Genomic DNA, 13,849 nt, shown 5'->3' on the forward strand with positions numbered 1-13,849 from the left:
TCTTCATCTCTCTCGCGATTGCCATTAGGGGTTTTTGCCCTCTTCTTTTCTCCAATGTTTTCCCTCTTGTTCTTGGTGTATGGTGATTCTTCTGAAGGAATGTTTGGTGTTTTGAGATCGTGAGGATGCACTCTACCTTCAATGGTAATATTTGTACACATTTTATAAGTTGAACTTATTGTGCAATAGGAAGTATTTTCTTCACCTTGATTGAGGAAACAAAAGTTATCTTAGTAAACCAAAAACCAGTAGTTGAGATGGCCGAGTTGGTCTAAGGCGCCAGATTAAGGTTCTGGTCCGAAAGGGCGTGGGTTCAAATCCCACTCTTTGTAATTCAAGATTTTTTTAACTCGATGAGTAACTATATGGTGAATATGTCTAAACTAGGTTACCTAACTACCTATCCATAAAAAGCTTTTTAATAAATTTCTTTAAACCATATAGGTTTAGTTTGGTATTTAGCATGAGAGAAGAGTGAGGAGAGAGAAGCTCTAGAGAATTCAGAGGCTCCTTGGGAGTTAGTTTTCCTTGGCCTGAAACCACCCTAGGAGAGGGCCTTGCCGGTGATGGGAATGTGGACAGGAGGAAATCCTCTGCTATTGCGGTACGAAATTAACAAATGCCAGCAATCGATTCCTTACCAAGCCCCATGCAGGCTTGATCCTACTTGTGGATTCTTATCCCTTAGCAAGAGTGGCAACACAATTAGTTCAAGTTTCGCAAATTTTTGCATAATTTTTATGGATTAGTTACGAGAATTAGCCAGTAAGTCCTTGAAGTTAAGAAGTGGTGCGTCATTCATTAGGCAAGGGATGCATCATTTTTTTAAGTAAATTTTGTGATTCAAGATTTTTTAACTCGATGAGTAACTATATGGTTAATATGTCTAAGCTAGGTTACCTAACTACCTATGGATAAAAACTTTTTAATAAATTTCTTTAAACCATATACGTTTAGTTTGGTATTTAGCAGGAGAGAAGAGTGAGGAGAGAGAAGCTCTAGAGAATTCAGAGGCTCCTTGGGAGTCAGTTTTCCTTGGCTTGAAACCACCCTAGGAGGGCCTTGCCGGTGATGGGAATGTGGACAGGAGGAAATCCTCTGCTATTGTGGTAGGAAATTAACAAATGCTAGCAATTGATTCCTTACCAAGCCCCATGCAGGCTTGATCCTACCTGTGGATTCTTATCCCTCAGCAAGAGTGGCAACACAATTAGTTCAAGTTTCGCAAGTTTTTGCATAATTTTTATGGATTAGTTACGAGAATTAGCTAGTAAGTCCTTGAAGTTAAGGAGTGGTGCTTCATTCATTAGGCAAGGGATGCATCATTTTTTAGTTCAAATGTGAGGGTGATATGACAGAGATTTGGCATAGTGGATGGTAGAAGGTGGGATCTCAGCTCATTTGATTCCAGAGTTGGCATCTGGACTTTAACATTCATTCCTCTCAACCTGTGTCAAAGTTTGTGTGAAATCCCCCAAATTTTTAACCCAGAGTGTGGGAAGAAGGTAATTGTGGGCGATCCAGGTAGAGATCATTGGATTGGAGTCCAAACTAATGGAATTAGATGAAGATGATGCTGAGTTGAGAATTCAATCAGAATTTGGAAGGAGATTTAACTCGGACGATGATGGACTAGGTGGATGGATCAATTATACTATGATGACACGTGTAGAAGGTCTTGAAAAATTAGGTAGGACTCTTCTATTGTACCGAATATAACTAGGGCAGAACTTGGGCATTTAGGGCCTTAGTTTTGCTCTTCGAACAAAGGTTCTAGGGGCTAGTCGACTGCCCTGGTCACCCCAGGTGACAAGCTTGGTTCCTGTAGAAAAAGGGCAACTTTGAAAATTTTAATTTTGAAGCCCTATTCAATGTCTTTTCGTTCTAAAACGTGTCATTATTATCTAAAGCCATCAGAGAACATCAGAGCTTATTAGAGAACACCCTTCAAGGGTGAAAGACAGTGTGGAGAGTATCTGACAAGGTTTCCGAGCGACAATTTGCTTTCTCAAAGGTTAGTATTCATCTTCTTCGTTCTAGTTCTCTTCTATGATTGATCCCTCCTACTACCAAGGCCTTGTTGAAGACTTCTAATTATTGTATCAACCTACTTCTTCTACCCTCTTTACTCTAGAGTGAATCCCCATTCACTCTGGCTCATTTGTGAATCTTTCGGATCGATTTCGGAGTAGACCTAATATATGCTTCGTTAGGTTTTCAGTCTTTTTGCTTTGTTTGATGTCTAAACAATGATAGATTATATTCTAGTATTATTTCAGAATTTTCTAAGTAGTTTTGGGGTAGTTTAGAATCCAGTTGGGAAGCTTTCTGATTATTTGAGTCAAATATGTTCGTACTCGAAGACTGGTTGACTGCTCTGGTTGATTGCTCTGGTTGCCCTATGCAACCACACTGACCAACCACACCCTGTAGTGTTGGTTTTTTGTTTATCTTTTTAATGTCAGACCTCTAGGGTTATTTCTAACTTTGAATCAACATGTTAATAAGATTTTTTAGGAAGCATGAACATACTCTTTGACTTAACTTACAAAGTTTGCAAATCAATAGCAAGGTGAGGACGTTCACTTGCACATAACCATTGTTATTTTCTTGGTTGTTATGAAATTTGCTTATATTTTTACATGTTGCTGTTTTAGGGTTTAGGAATGATGTTTATGACTCTTAAATTATAAAATATAAGTGATCAATGATGCTAATGATGCTAATGATGCTAATGATGTATGGTTCAACATGTGAATTTATGGACTTAGATTGATTTATGAATTGGGAATGTGATTGAACCTTCCTGCTATGTAAATGTGAGTGGTGATTGTGAATCGGGGAATACTTATTTGGGTATTTCTGTTGGGACATCAGTGGAGGTGGTTTGGGGCACAATCCTATGATGCCCCTTTGCGCTTTTCATGATTACCGAATGCCATAATTAGGAAGTCTAGTGAAGTTTGGTTAGGTACCCCATCATATCACACCCTGTCAGTGTGGGTATTGATGCCGAGTGACCCTAGAAGCAGTGTTAGGTGGTGGGCACTCAAGACCGGTAGCCAACTTGTGAGAGGACACAACCACTTTATGGGGGCCATTCATTGGTAGGGTTGCATATAATAGACTTAGGTTTATGGGCGCTCAAGACCAGTAGCCAACCCGTGTGAGGACATGAGAGCTTCCCGTCCATTATATTTGGATGACCAATATGGTTAAGAGAAGGCATTGTCCGAGTTGGTTGGTGCCATAGGATACGTTGACTTTAGTAGGGGAGGATATTGAATCAAGAGTGTGAAATGCATGAGGGGAGGTATCTGAACCTAGGTTGATGTGACTGTGTAGTTGACTTGCATTGGGCAAGGTATAACCCTGCATGTGCTAGTACTCATACCAATGGTGTGGTGAGAGAGTGGTGACCTAAACCCCAACCATGGTGATAGTCTGGGAGGGATGCCTTGACCCCTTACCCAGGATCTCAAGATCAGTAACCAATCCGTGAGAGATCAAAGTGACGAGACCTACCCAGAGTAGGCTAGTGTTCTACCTTAATACGTATCTTCCATTAGAGACTAGCATTCGTTAGAGTACTATTGTATTCTTGCATTCCACCTCATGTCATGTTGCACTATGTGATGTATTGATTTGGATTGCGATATTGGTTATTTGTTTGTAAACTACTTATTGAGTTCTTTTGAGCTCACCCTTCGGGGAATTGTTTTTTTGTAGATGACTATGTAGGTGAAGAAGAGATCTCGAGCTCCGGTTTAGAGATACTTCCCATACATTGTACAGTTGATGAAGCAATGGGAGCTGACTGGCTCGTGGTACGACCCCAAGATCGGTATGGAGCACTATTATAGCTCCAATCAACAATGATAGAAGACGCCTCATTTGCCAGTGGGACTACGAGCTGAAAATTGATCTTAAGTTGTAGGTGTGCAAACGATTGGAGAAGAAGGTGAAACATTAGAACACTTAGGAAATTTTGAATTTTCTTTATTCCTTCTAGTTGTTTACTTTAGATGTGTCATCTCTTCTGCACTCTAATTTGGTTTTGAGATCCTTCTGAGATCCTTATTACTTGACATATTTCTTTATTAATATTATAACATTGCTTTATTCTTGCTCATAATTGGACTATTGTGTGGAATGGTTGGTGATTGTCTAAAACCTGATCTGTGGGGCTATGGTCACACCCCTGGGTATTTGGGTGAATGGATAGTCATTGGGTGAATGTGACAGCTTGTCTTGGTTAGACTTCTTGATTTACCATTAATTGGAATATTGGCACAACAAGGTTATTTTGTCTTGTGAAGATAGTGGGTAGACTTATCTCCTTAGATCGATGAACTTGTTTTGGATATGTTGGTCATCATGCCCGAATCTTAGTCAAACTGGAAGAGGGGGTAGAATGAGTGGATGAAGTTCAAGTTGAATTACTAGAACCTTGATCTTCTTGTGTCTTTAGTTTCTTTAGAACGTTGTATATAAAGATGGTATTAAAGAAGTGTTCTATCTGCAATCGAGAGGGGCATGTAGCTCAACAATGTAAAGGAAAAGCCAAAGTAATTTAGCTGAACTTGACTATTAGTACTCCTAATGAGGGTGAAGTGCTTGGGACGTTGGGTGGTGATCAGGACTATGCCTTCTCTTAACAATTCATGATTTCTTAGTGTTTGTCTTCACAATTGAACCTCATATTAAGATAAAAGAAAAATATTATTTATACTTTTTTGAACTTGAGCTCATATTTTGCGAATGAAACTCACTCTATCATTCATTTGCTACCAATCATCTTTTGTAAGTCCATCAGTAATATCATATGATTGAATTGGGATTGGTTTTCCTTTATGGACTCTTATAATTCACAAGAATAGATGGATAATGAACTCGACTCTAGAGTTTTAAATTTTGAAAATGATAAAGTGGTAGAAACATTGCCAAAAGAGGGTGCCCACATAAAGCAATTTACACAAGAGGGGATTCTCAAAATTTGGTTTATAGGGAGAAGTTGAAGTCTACCGCGCATTCAATTGAGGAGGCCCACATGGAGGCTCCTCTCACGTGGAGGGTGAATGGGTCATTGACAAACTGTCTCAAGATTTAAGGGTTGATTCAACGGTTTGGTCAGATGTTGCAGCAAAGCCAAGACTTTCTAGTATGAATTATGGGATTAACCCGGTGGGGGAAAAAAATAGTGCAACTTGGTGGGCAAGGGGGAAAGAAGCAGTCTTGTTTAGCGTATGCGGGTCTAGATGAAGAAAGAGAGTCTCAAAAAGTAGGCGAATGGGAGATTACTTTAGAAGAAGTTGCAAGAATTGATCGACTCTTGGTGGAGAGAGAGAACTGTAGGATGAAGAATCAAACTTAGATCATTGGCTCTTTTGATAGGGAAACAATTTTTAGAATATCAGGGGTACGAAATAGAAGGCAGGAATCATGGTTTGCAAATGTAATTTTTTACTGATACTATTATTATTATTATTATTACTTTTCATTCTTAATTTTTAATGAAAGTACCTTTAGCGAAGGAAAAGAACAAAGCTAACTTCTAAAGAATGCGTGAACAAGTTGTAAATGCAAAGGCAGCTCAACATGGACTTCACTACCCAAATAGGGGAATATCATGATCAAGATTAGAGTACTCATGCATGACATTACCAAAATTTGAATCCAATGTCGTCACATAAACTTATTTTCACATAAAATAAGTACATATGAATGCGATTTTTTATACTGAAAGTTAAAATATGAATGCTCTTATGTTTAAGCTTCTCTTTGTCGGTTCCAAATCATATACAGAGGCATTTTTATGGACATGCACTATGGAAATAAATATAGATAAGCCAACCACTTAATTCCCTTCTTATTTAAGCCCTATACCCGAACAGCTAAGCATCCAATTTTTGATGTTTCAGTCACTTCTCAGATATATTTTTTTAATTGAAACAACTAACATTAGACATACCTCTAAGAATATAAGATCAAGAGCAGTTGAAGTGAAAAAGAAGAATAAATTTTGTCTTAATTTGAAAATGACTTAATAGAGAATTTAATGAATTGGGTACACTTGTAATGGTTTTCAAGCAAGAGAGGAGGAAAGGGAAGATGTTTCGCATTAGTCCAAGAGGGGAGAGAAATATCATTTTCCCTAACCACAAAGCTTCGTTCATACATGCTTATCAAGAGGACCTTTTATCAGAACCCCTAATAATTAATAGCCATTTTGTAACTTAGATTGATGTTCAAATCAAACTCTGGTACACTGTCCATGTCATTACCGAGTCAAATTTTGAAAACCACTCTAGGTGGATATTTCCATGTATGGTTTGAACAAGTCTATTCCATTTAATAGTATTTGGAAGACTATTCTACATATACAAATCCAATAAACTGCCCCAGTTGGCCTTCATTCCCCACCCTCTCAAGTCTCAAGGAAGATAAAAAAATTGATTAAAAGAAGTTCATCAGAATTGGGTTTCAAATTCTTTATTCAATTTCTTTAAATCCTGGGATGGGAAAATCTCTCATCAAGAAGATGGATCATCACAAAAATGGCCAACAGATAAAAGGGGACAAGATAATTCAAAAAGCCATCCTTGGCGCATACGTTGCTAACGAATCCACCAAATTATTCCTTTCATGTTGAGTGTGATGAAACCTTACAAACTGAATGGGAAAGGATAACTCCTAAATATCCAAAATCACCAAACGAACTTCTGGAGCTGGAAAGTTCCAAGTCTCTTTGTTCTCCTCACATTCGTTCACCGTATGTTTAAAAGGGAGTCCATCTTTAATCATTATAAAATTGATCACAATTGGGTAGAGGTACGTCCCTCTTCTAATCGAGTCTGGATTAAATCATTGTTAGGGGCGAACAATGTGCTTTCCTGACACTTTAGAACACGTAGTAAGGGGTGAAGCCCACACGGGTGCTACTGAGATTTTTACTTATAATTTTTTTTTCAATATTTACAGCAGGGCCCCAGCATTATGTGTGGTTCGAAAGCATTAAGGAAGCCCATTGTTCTTCTTTAACGGAAAAATGATTCTGACTCTGTAATGGAAGATTGTGAAAGAAGTACATACCCTATTTGGTTAATTTTCTATTAATTTAGTTAATTTAATGCACACGTTAGTGCTAGTGTTGACAAGGGTTTTGGAATTGGCTGCTAAAAACTCTTAAAAAATGCTCAACCCTTTGATGTTGCTTCCTAACATCAAGGTTGTTGGTTGGTTTATTAATAGCCCTTTCATTTTTTCTTTTGGTGGAATAGTAGTCTTTCCTTGTATAGTTTATGTAATAAATCATAGCTTCTGTCTTCTTCTTTTTTGATAAAATCATAGCTTCTCTCTTTAAGATTATAAATAGCATCAGTAGACTGTAGAACTCAGAATGTCAAACGCCCAAAATACAATTAATAAGTGAGAAAAATAAAATAATAAAGATTTTTTTTTCTTATTTTTCTATCCAATAACCTGCCTGATGTGACTGGTTGAACTACCATGTTGCTTGTGAAGCCCAGTCTCATGAGATTGCTTATGAGCTAAAAAAAAAATCAAGTTTCTTCAAAGCAGAAGGCTGCAACAAACCAACGAGCTGGAAGAAATATATAAAAATTCTCTGGGTGAAGCAATAAAACAGAAGAGATGATCTAAGATTCGGAGAAGCTAACTAAATCTTGTTACACAATGGCAGTTAAGTCCTCTGAGCTTTTAACTGTGTCTGGAATTCTAAGAGAAGCTTTCAGAATCTTTCTTAGAAATGGCAAGCTTATGGTGTTCATCACTCTTCTCATCCAATTCACCTTCTCCTTCTTGGCTTTGGCCAACATATATTGTCTCCAACCATTCATTTCTGGTTTGTTCATCAAGGTACAACACTTGCGGTACAAGAACCCAAGAAGCGTCAAGCACTTGAAGTCCTCTCTGGGAGTTGAAAAACTAATCTTCATAATTACTTCAGTGGAATTGATCTTCTTGATTGCCTACACGATTGCCATTCTGTGCTCTGTAGTAGCAACAACATATATTGCAGCTACTTCATACAGAAGGAAAGATTTCAACTCCAGGGATTTGTTTTTAAAGATTCAGAAATCATGTGCAAAGCCTATGATTAGTTGGTTCTTTGTTTCTCAATTGGGTGTGGGTTACACTGTTCAGGTCTTTGCTTTGCTTTCTATATTTGTTATCCTTACCAAAGGTTCTCTTGCCTATGCCTTTCTGGGTGTTGCCTTCATTTTTATATCTCTGTGTTTTAATCTCTATATTGCTGGGGTTTGGATGTTGGGTTTTGTCAATTCAGTACTAGAAAATGTCTATGAAGCAACAGTAGAAGAAGAAGATAATGGGGTTCTTGTTGGAGGACGGATGCTTCGAGGTTCTGTTATCAATTTCCTCTTTGTTCTGCTCACTGTCATCTTCTTTCTTTGTTATAAGCTAAGAGAACCTGGCCAGATACTAGCCCCTGGATTAATGAGAGTTTTGGTAGTGATAAATTTGATTTGCCTTGTGAAGATTTTCAGCTTTATGGCATATACAGTCTTCTACTTCCGGTGCAAGAAGATTTGTGCAGAAGAATTGGGAGGGAAGAAGGGAAACTCTAGGGTTCTTAATGGCTCATCCTCTTGTTTGTGAAGGTTCTGTTTGAAGTTGGAATTTTGATGTTTTACTTGCTTTAATCAAGAGAGAAATCTTCATTATTTTATCACTGTTGTAAATAATACTAGAATTGAAAGTGTTGTTGTAATCTTACATGGCCACCTGATTTTGTCAAACAATATCAAATTAGGTGTGGTGGCTTGATACACCTTTCATGATTTTATTAATTTTTAAGTTCTTGGCTTCTTGCCTGGGTTGCATCGCTTGTTCTTCAGCATTGGCTTCTCTGTTTCATGCCATTGGACCACAACACATGCTTTAACAACTTATAGCTTGTTTCCCTCCTGAAGCATGAAACTCTTTTCCATGAAATCTCAAGGTAAAATTGGCTGATGATCCAGTAGTTATTTGGCCGACTACTGAAAGAAAAATGAAGTTTGCATCAATCATGCTCCGATCCTTAGGTGCTGTGCCTATGGAATATCTTGGTAGATTGAGTTCTGGATGGGGTGCAGGTCCGATCTTCGAACACCATAGATTGATCTACAGTGACACCACGCTTTGGTTTCCTTCATTATTCTGTCTTCTATTGGAGTGAAACTTCCAATTCCGTTTGCAGATTCTCTTACAACGTTGGTTTTTATTTTCTGGGATGAATACACCATCGAATTTGTCTGTACTTTCTGTTTCATCCCAATTACTCTTTGACATTTACATTGGATCATTCATTAGATCTCTTTCATCAATTTTTTGTGCATCTTCAATGCTGTGTGACCAATGGAAAGTAAAGGCAGAGATGTTTCAGTGATTACCCCACTCAAAAGATAGGGTGAGAAAGAGAGAGAGAAGCAGATTGTGCGAAGGAGTTACCATCCAAAGGGGCAACCGAAGTATAGAGGCAGACTTAAGAATCTTACAAGAAATACAAAAAGAAAGACCAGAGTTGCAGTGAAATAGTGACTTTCTGAAGGAAAAGACCAGGGAGTCAATGCATAAATCAATATCAAAACATTAGCATATTCTATGCTTTCCATATGAATGCAAAGGCAGTTGTACAGAATTTAGCAAGATATAGGAGGAAAGAGAGGCATATCACTTTTTCCCCCTTCATTTTTGATCTTCTGGCTACTGCTTTTCCCCTCCACAACACCTGCACTCTTTTGTAAACACTTCAGCATAAGGATCTCGGTGTGAGTAAAAGTTCTGAATGCATTTGGAAGCCCATAAATTTCTAGTTCTCTCCTTTCTTGCTCCTGTTGTTATACAAAATTAGCTCACCATTATCATTATGCTGCAGTAGAATTTCTTTGGTCTAAAATTCTACTGGTTTATTTCCCACAAAGACCATTACAAAGGATTAGCTGTCTAGTCCAAGACTCCTTAATGGCGTATTCTTTCATCACTCATACTAAAGTCGTAAAATAGTGATCACACAAAACAGAAAGCCATCCTCCCAGCACCAAATGACTTAGTAACAAACTAACAACTATTTTCAGTTGGTTGTGGCAATTTTGCAAACACTTCACGTGCTAGATCAACAGAATGATTGCCCGCCATGGATAAAATTGAAAGTACTGCCTTGGGAATATTAATCTAATGAACTGCCACATTAATAACTGGGTATGGTGAATCATTAGAAAAAAATTTGGGTTGGAACTGAAAAATCAACAAGTTTTCTCCATGAATTACAATTCAACGAGTACACCAAGGCGCAACCCATTGGATGAACCTACAGAACTCTGATTTTAAGGTCTAAAATCCACAAGTCATGGCAAACCAATTTTATGCAATAAATATTAAGGCTGTTCCATCGTTTAACATGAGAAAACAGTTTTTCTGTGTATCTCTATTGTTGTAACGAGAATCTTCAACCAACCCAATCTTTAGACTCAACCGAGCCCAAGCAGATCTAGCAGATTCTAGAATGGCTCTTCCATCAGAAGATCTCCTTAATCACATGGAACTAAAGATTCAGCAAGCCCACAAGACCACAAGGTGCTTGGAGATTAACTGAGTACCCAGCGAGAAGGAAGTCAAAATGATCTCTAACTTAATTAAAATTCTGGTGGAACATTACTGATTCACAGATCTAGCAATTCTAGTAAACATCAAAGTCATTCCGATGCTTTAGAGGAAAGCCAGTGAGACCAGGGCTGGCGGATATTTTTAAAGCCAACTTCATTGCAGGCCTGAAGTTGGAGGCCTGATCTTTGCAAAACTAGTAATGTTACAATCCAAATTTCTGGTTTTGATCACACTTAAGATGAGTTTCTGGGATGGGTTGATACTTGAATGTGATTCCAACCCATAAAACCTTGAACCATAAATCGAAAATTTGTCTTGAGAATTAGAAATGGATTCTAACATAGAAATGATTACCAGATCTGAAAGTAAAAATGTAATTTTCTGTTAGCAGTTGAAAATTCAGACCGTTACACAAGGTTGCTTAAAACATTACACCTTGAGTATCTAATTTGGAATATTCAGACCGTTGTTTCTAGCTAGTATTTATAGAACAACACTAAGTTCTACAGTTAGTTGGACTCTCCCACAAAAGCCCATTATAACGTTGGATCGTAACTAATCCCACGACCCATATTAGAACATATGTTGGGTATAACTCAAATACCTAAACCATATTGACTCGAATACCTCAACAATTTCCTCATTTGTTCTACATATGGCTCAAGTATTAGTCCCAGAAATGTAATATTCAAGCATAATACAGAATCATTCATAGCTTTCTAAAAAGAATAATATCCAATTAAATTCAAATGAATATTTTAAATCAGAATCATGAGTTCTAAAATAAATCTAAACAAAAAAGTTAAAGGCTCTACATAAACTATTTAATTTGTATAAAAAATTAATAGTTCCTCGTACTCTTGAACGATTTTACACATCAAGTAAATCATCCTCATTGAGCTCTAGATTAAGATGTTCTCCTCCATTTTCACCATCTCCTGTAAATTTTCAATGAATTTCAAAAGAATATGAATCCAATCATTTAGACAATATATATATATATATATATATATAAAAAATATATATATATATATATATATATATATATATATATATATATATATATATATAAAAAAAAAAAATATATATATATATATATATATATATATATATATATATATATATATGAGTATCTAGTTCTACCAAAAGAACTTAGTACAATCCATATAATGGCCAAAAAAATACATGCATTCTCATCAAGTTTTTACACAAGAACAAGATCTAAGTAGTTTCTCTTACACAGAACCATTATATGTTTCCATTTGAATATTATCGTTGTTATGTCCACCACAATTATCGATTGTATCATCAAATTTTAGAATGACACCCTTCCATGGAAGACATCATCATCAGGTGTGGAATGATATAAAGACAATAGTAATATCATTGAAACATATGAACAATTTTCATATTCCTTGTTTGGAATATTAAGGTAATCAAGCTTCATATAAAGGTTGTTACTTCATCAATGTGGAATGACTTCGCACACCTTATATTCTACAATCTTACCAAATTATCTAAAATATTTAAATTGTTATGAATGCAAACTACAACTAGATGAAATTCAAACAAATTTAAATAGCATAGAGTTGGGCTAAGACCTACCTATATGGTCTTTAACCCCATCTCCCCCACAGTTTTGAATGTTCGATATTTGTTCAATCCCTTTATAAGGGCATCTGTCATGTTCTCTTTTGACCTCACATCAATTAAAGTGATCACTCCTTGTTCAATAAGATAATTCAATACAGCTTGTCTTAGCCTAATTTGTCTCCTCTTACTATTAAAGAGTGAGTTATTGGCTATCACTGTTGTTGCTTGATTATCATAGAACAAACTCAAAGAGGTCCCTTCAAGTTAACCAATGAAATATCCATGATCAAATCTCTTATCCACCTTACCTCATCTTCTGTTGATGCTAGAACAGATAATTTTGATTGCATAGGGCTCAGAGCAATGCAATTCTGTCTCTTAAATTTTCACACAACAACTGCTCCACCTAGTGTAAAAATATAACTACTAGTGGATTTGTTGTTTCCTATATCCGAGCACCAAGATGCATCAGAATATCCTTTCCAAAATTGGAGGACGTTTGGTATAGCAAAGGGAGTAGTTTATAATACCCTTGAGGTATCTCATTAGCCTTTTGAGGGCAGCCTAGTGTTCTTTACTGGATTATAAGTGAAGCGACTTAGCATGCCTACTGTATAGGTTATGTCTGGCCTAGTGCAACTCATTGCATACATGAGACTACTAATTAATTTAGAATATTCTGATTGATTCACAGCTGTACTATCATTCGATACAAGCTTTTTGTTATAATCATATGGTGTTTCTATCAGTTTCCATCCATTGTATCCCCATCTAGAAAGTAGTTTTTTAATATAGCTAGATTAGGGAAGGATAATTCCTTGTCCATAAAAATTTACTTTCATGCCAAGAATGGTGTCGACAACTTTAAGACCCGTCATGTCAAATTCTTTAGCTAAGGTTTCTTTGATGTCATTCACTATAGAATGTTTAGAACCAAGACTCAACATGTCATCTACATATAAGCAAATAAGTACATCCTTATTCAACAATGACTTACAGTAATGCATTTACTTAAGTTACTTGTTTGAAACTCAAAGTTCTTTATTATTTTCTCAAATTTTTGATGCCATAATTTGGGTGCTTGTTTAAGACTATACAAAGATTTATTTATTTTACGAACTTTAAGTTCCAAACCTTTTATGACATACCCTTCAAGTTGATCCATGTAGATTTCTTCAGTTAGGTCTCCATTAAAAAAGGTTGTTTGTACATCTATTTGATGCACAACATAGTGTTCAATAGATGCCAAAGCAAGAAGAATTCTAATTGTGGCTAGATGATAGGCCAGTGAGTAGATATCAAAATAATCCACTCCACTGACTTGAGTATAGCCCTTAGCTGAATAAAGTAAAGTCAAAATTTTCTAAGTGTTACATCAGGTATGTATCCTTTAGTTAAATGTAATTTTGAAACTAAAAAAGTTCCGTATCATGAATGGTGTAGATAAGCTCATGAGTAGAACTAATTCTAACACGCGCATTTGAGACACGGACATTCTTCACTGTGAATGTCATAGTCCCCAAAATCTTGTAAACTGTACGAATATGCCGTTGGTGTCTCTTATTCTTGTATTTCTACAATATCTAGATCTACAACAAATTCTAAAGCAACAAATTTCCAGAATGGT

General features: G+C 36.5%; 1 protein-coding gene and 1 non-coding gene across 2 annotated transcripts; both read left to right on the forward strand.

Moving 5' to 3' along the window:
* Positions 1-251: 251 nt before the first annotated feature.
* On the forward strand, positions 252-332 carry TRNAL-AAG (transfer RNA leucine (anticodon AAG)). The gene has a single exon. It is a non-coding gene; the product is annotated as a tRNA-Leu (tRNA).
* A 7,259-nt stretch (positions 333-7,591) lies between these two features.
* LOC149018507 (uncharacterized) lies at positions 7,592-9,780 on the forward strand. The gene has a single exon (XM_089154374.1). It carries the CDS (start codon positions 7,696-7,698, stop codon positions 8,638-8,640), a length of 945 nt encoding a protein of 314 aa, XP_089010500.1. The 5' UTR covers positions 7,592-7,695; the 3' UTR covers positions 8,641-9,780.
* Positions 9,781-13,849: the final 4,069 nt, after the last annotated feature.

Source organism: Hakea prostrata, chromosome 4, assembly GCF_041222555.1.
Source record: "Hakea prostrata isolate BN-2017 chromosome 4, UWA_Hpros_2, whole genome shotgun sequence".
NCBI classification, from domain to species: domain Eukaryota; kingdom Viridiplantae; phylum Streptophyta; class Magnoliopsida; order Proteales; family Proteaceae; genus Hakea; species Hakea prostrata.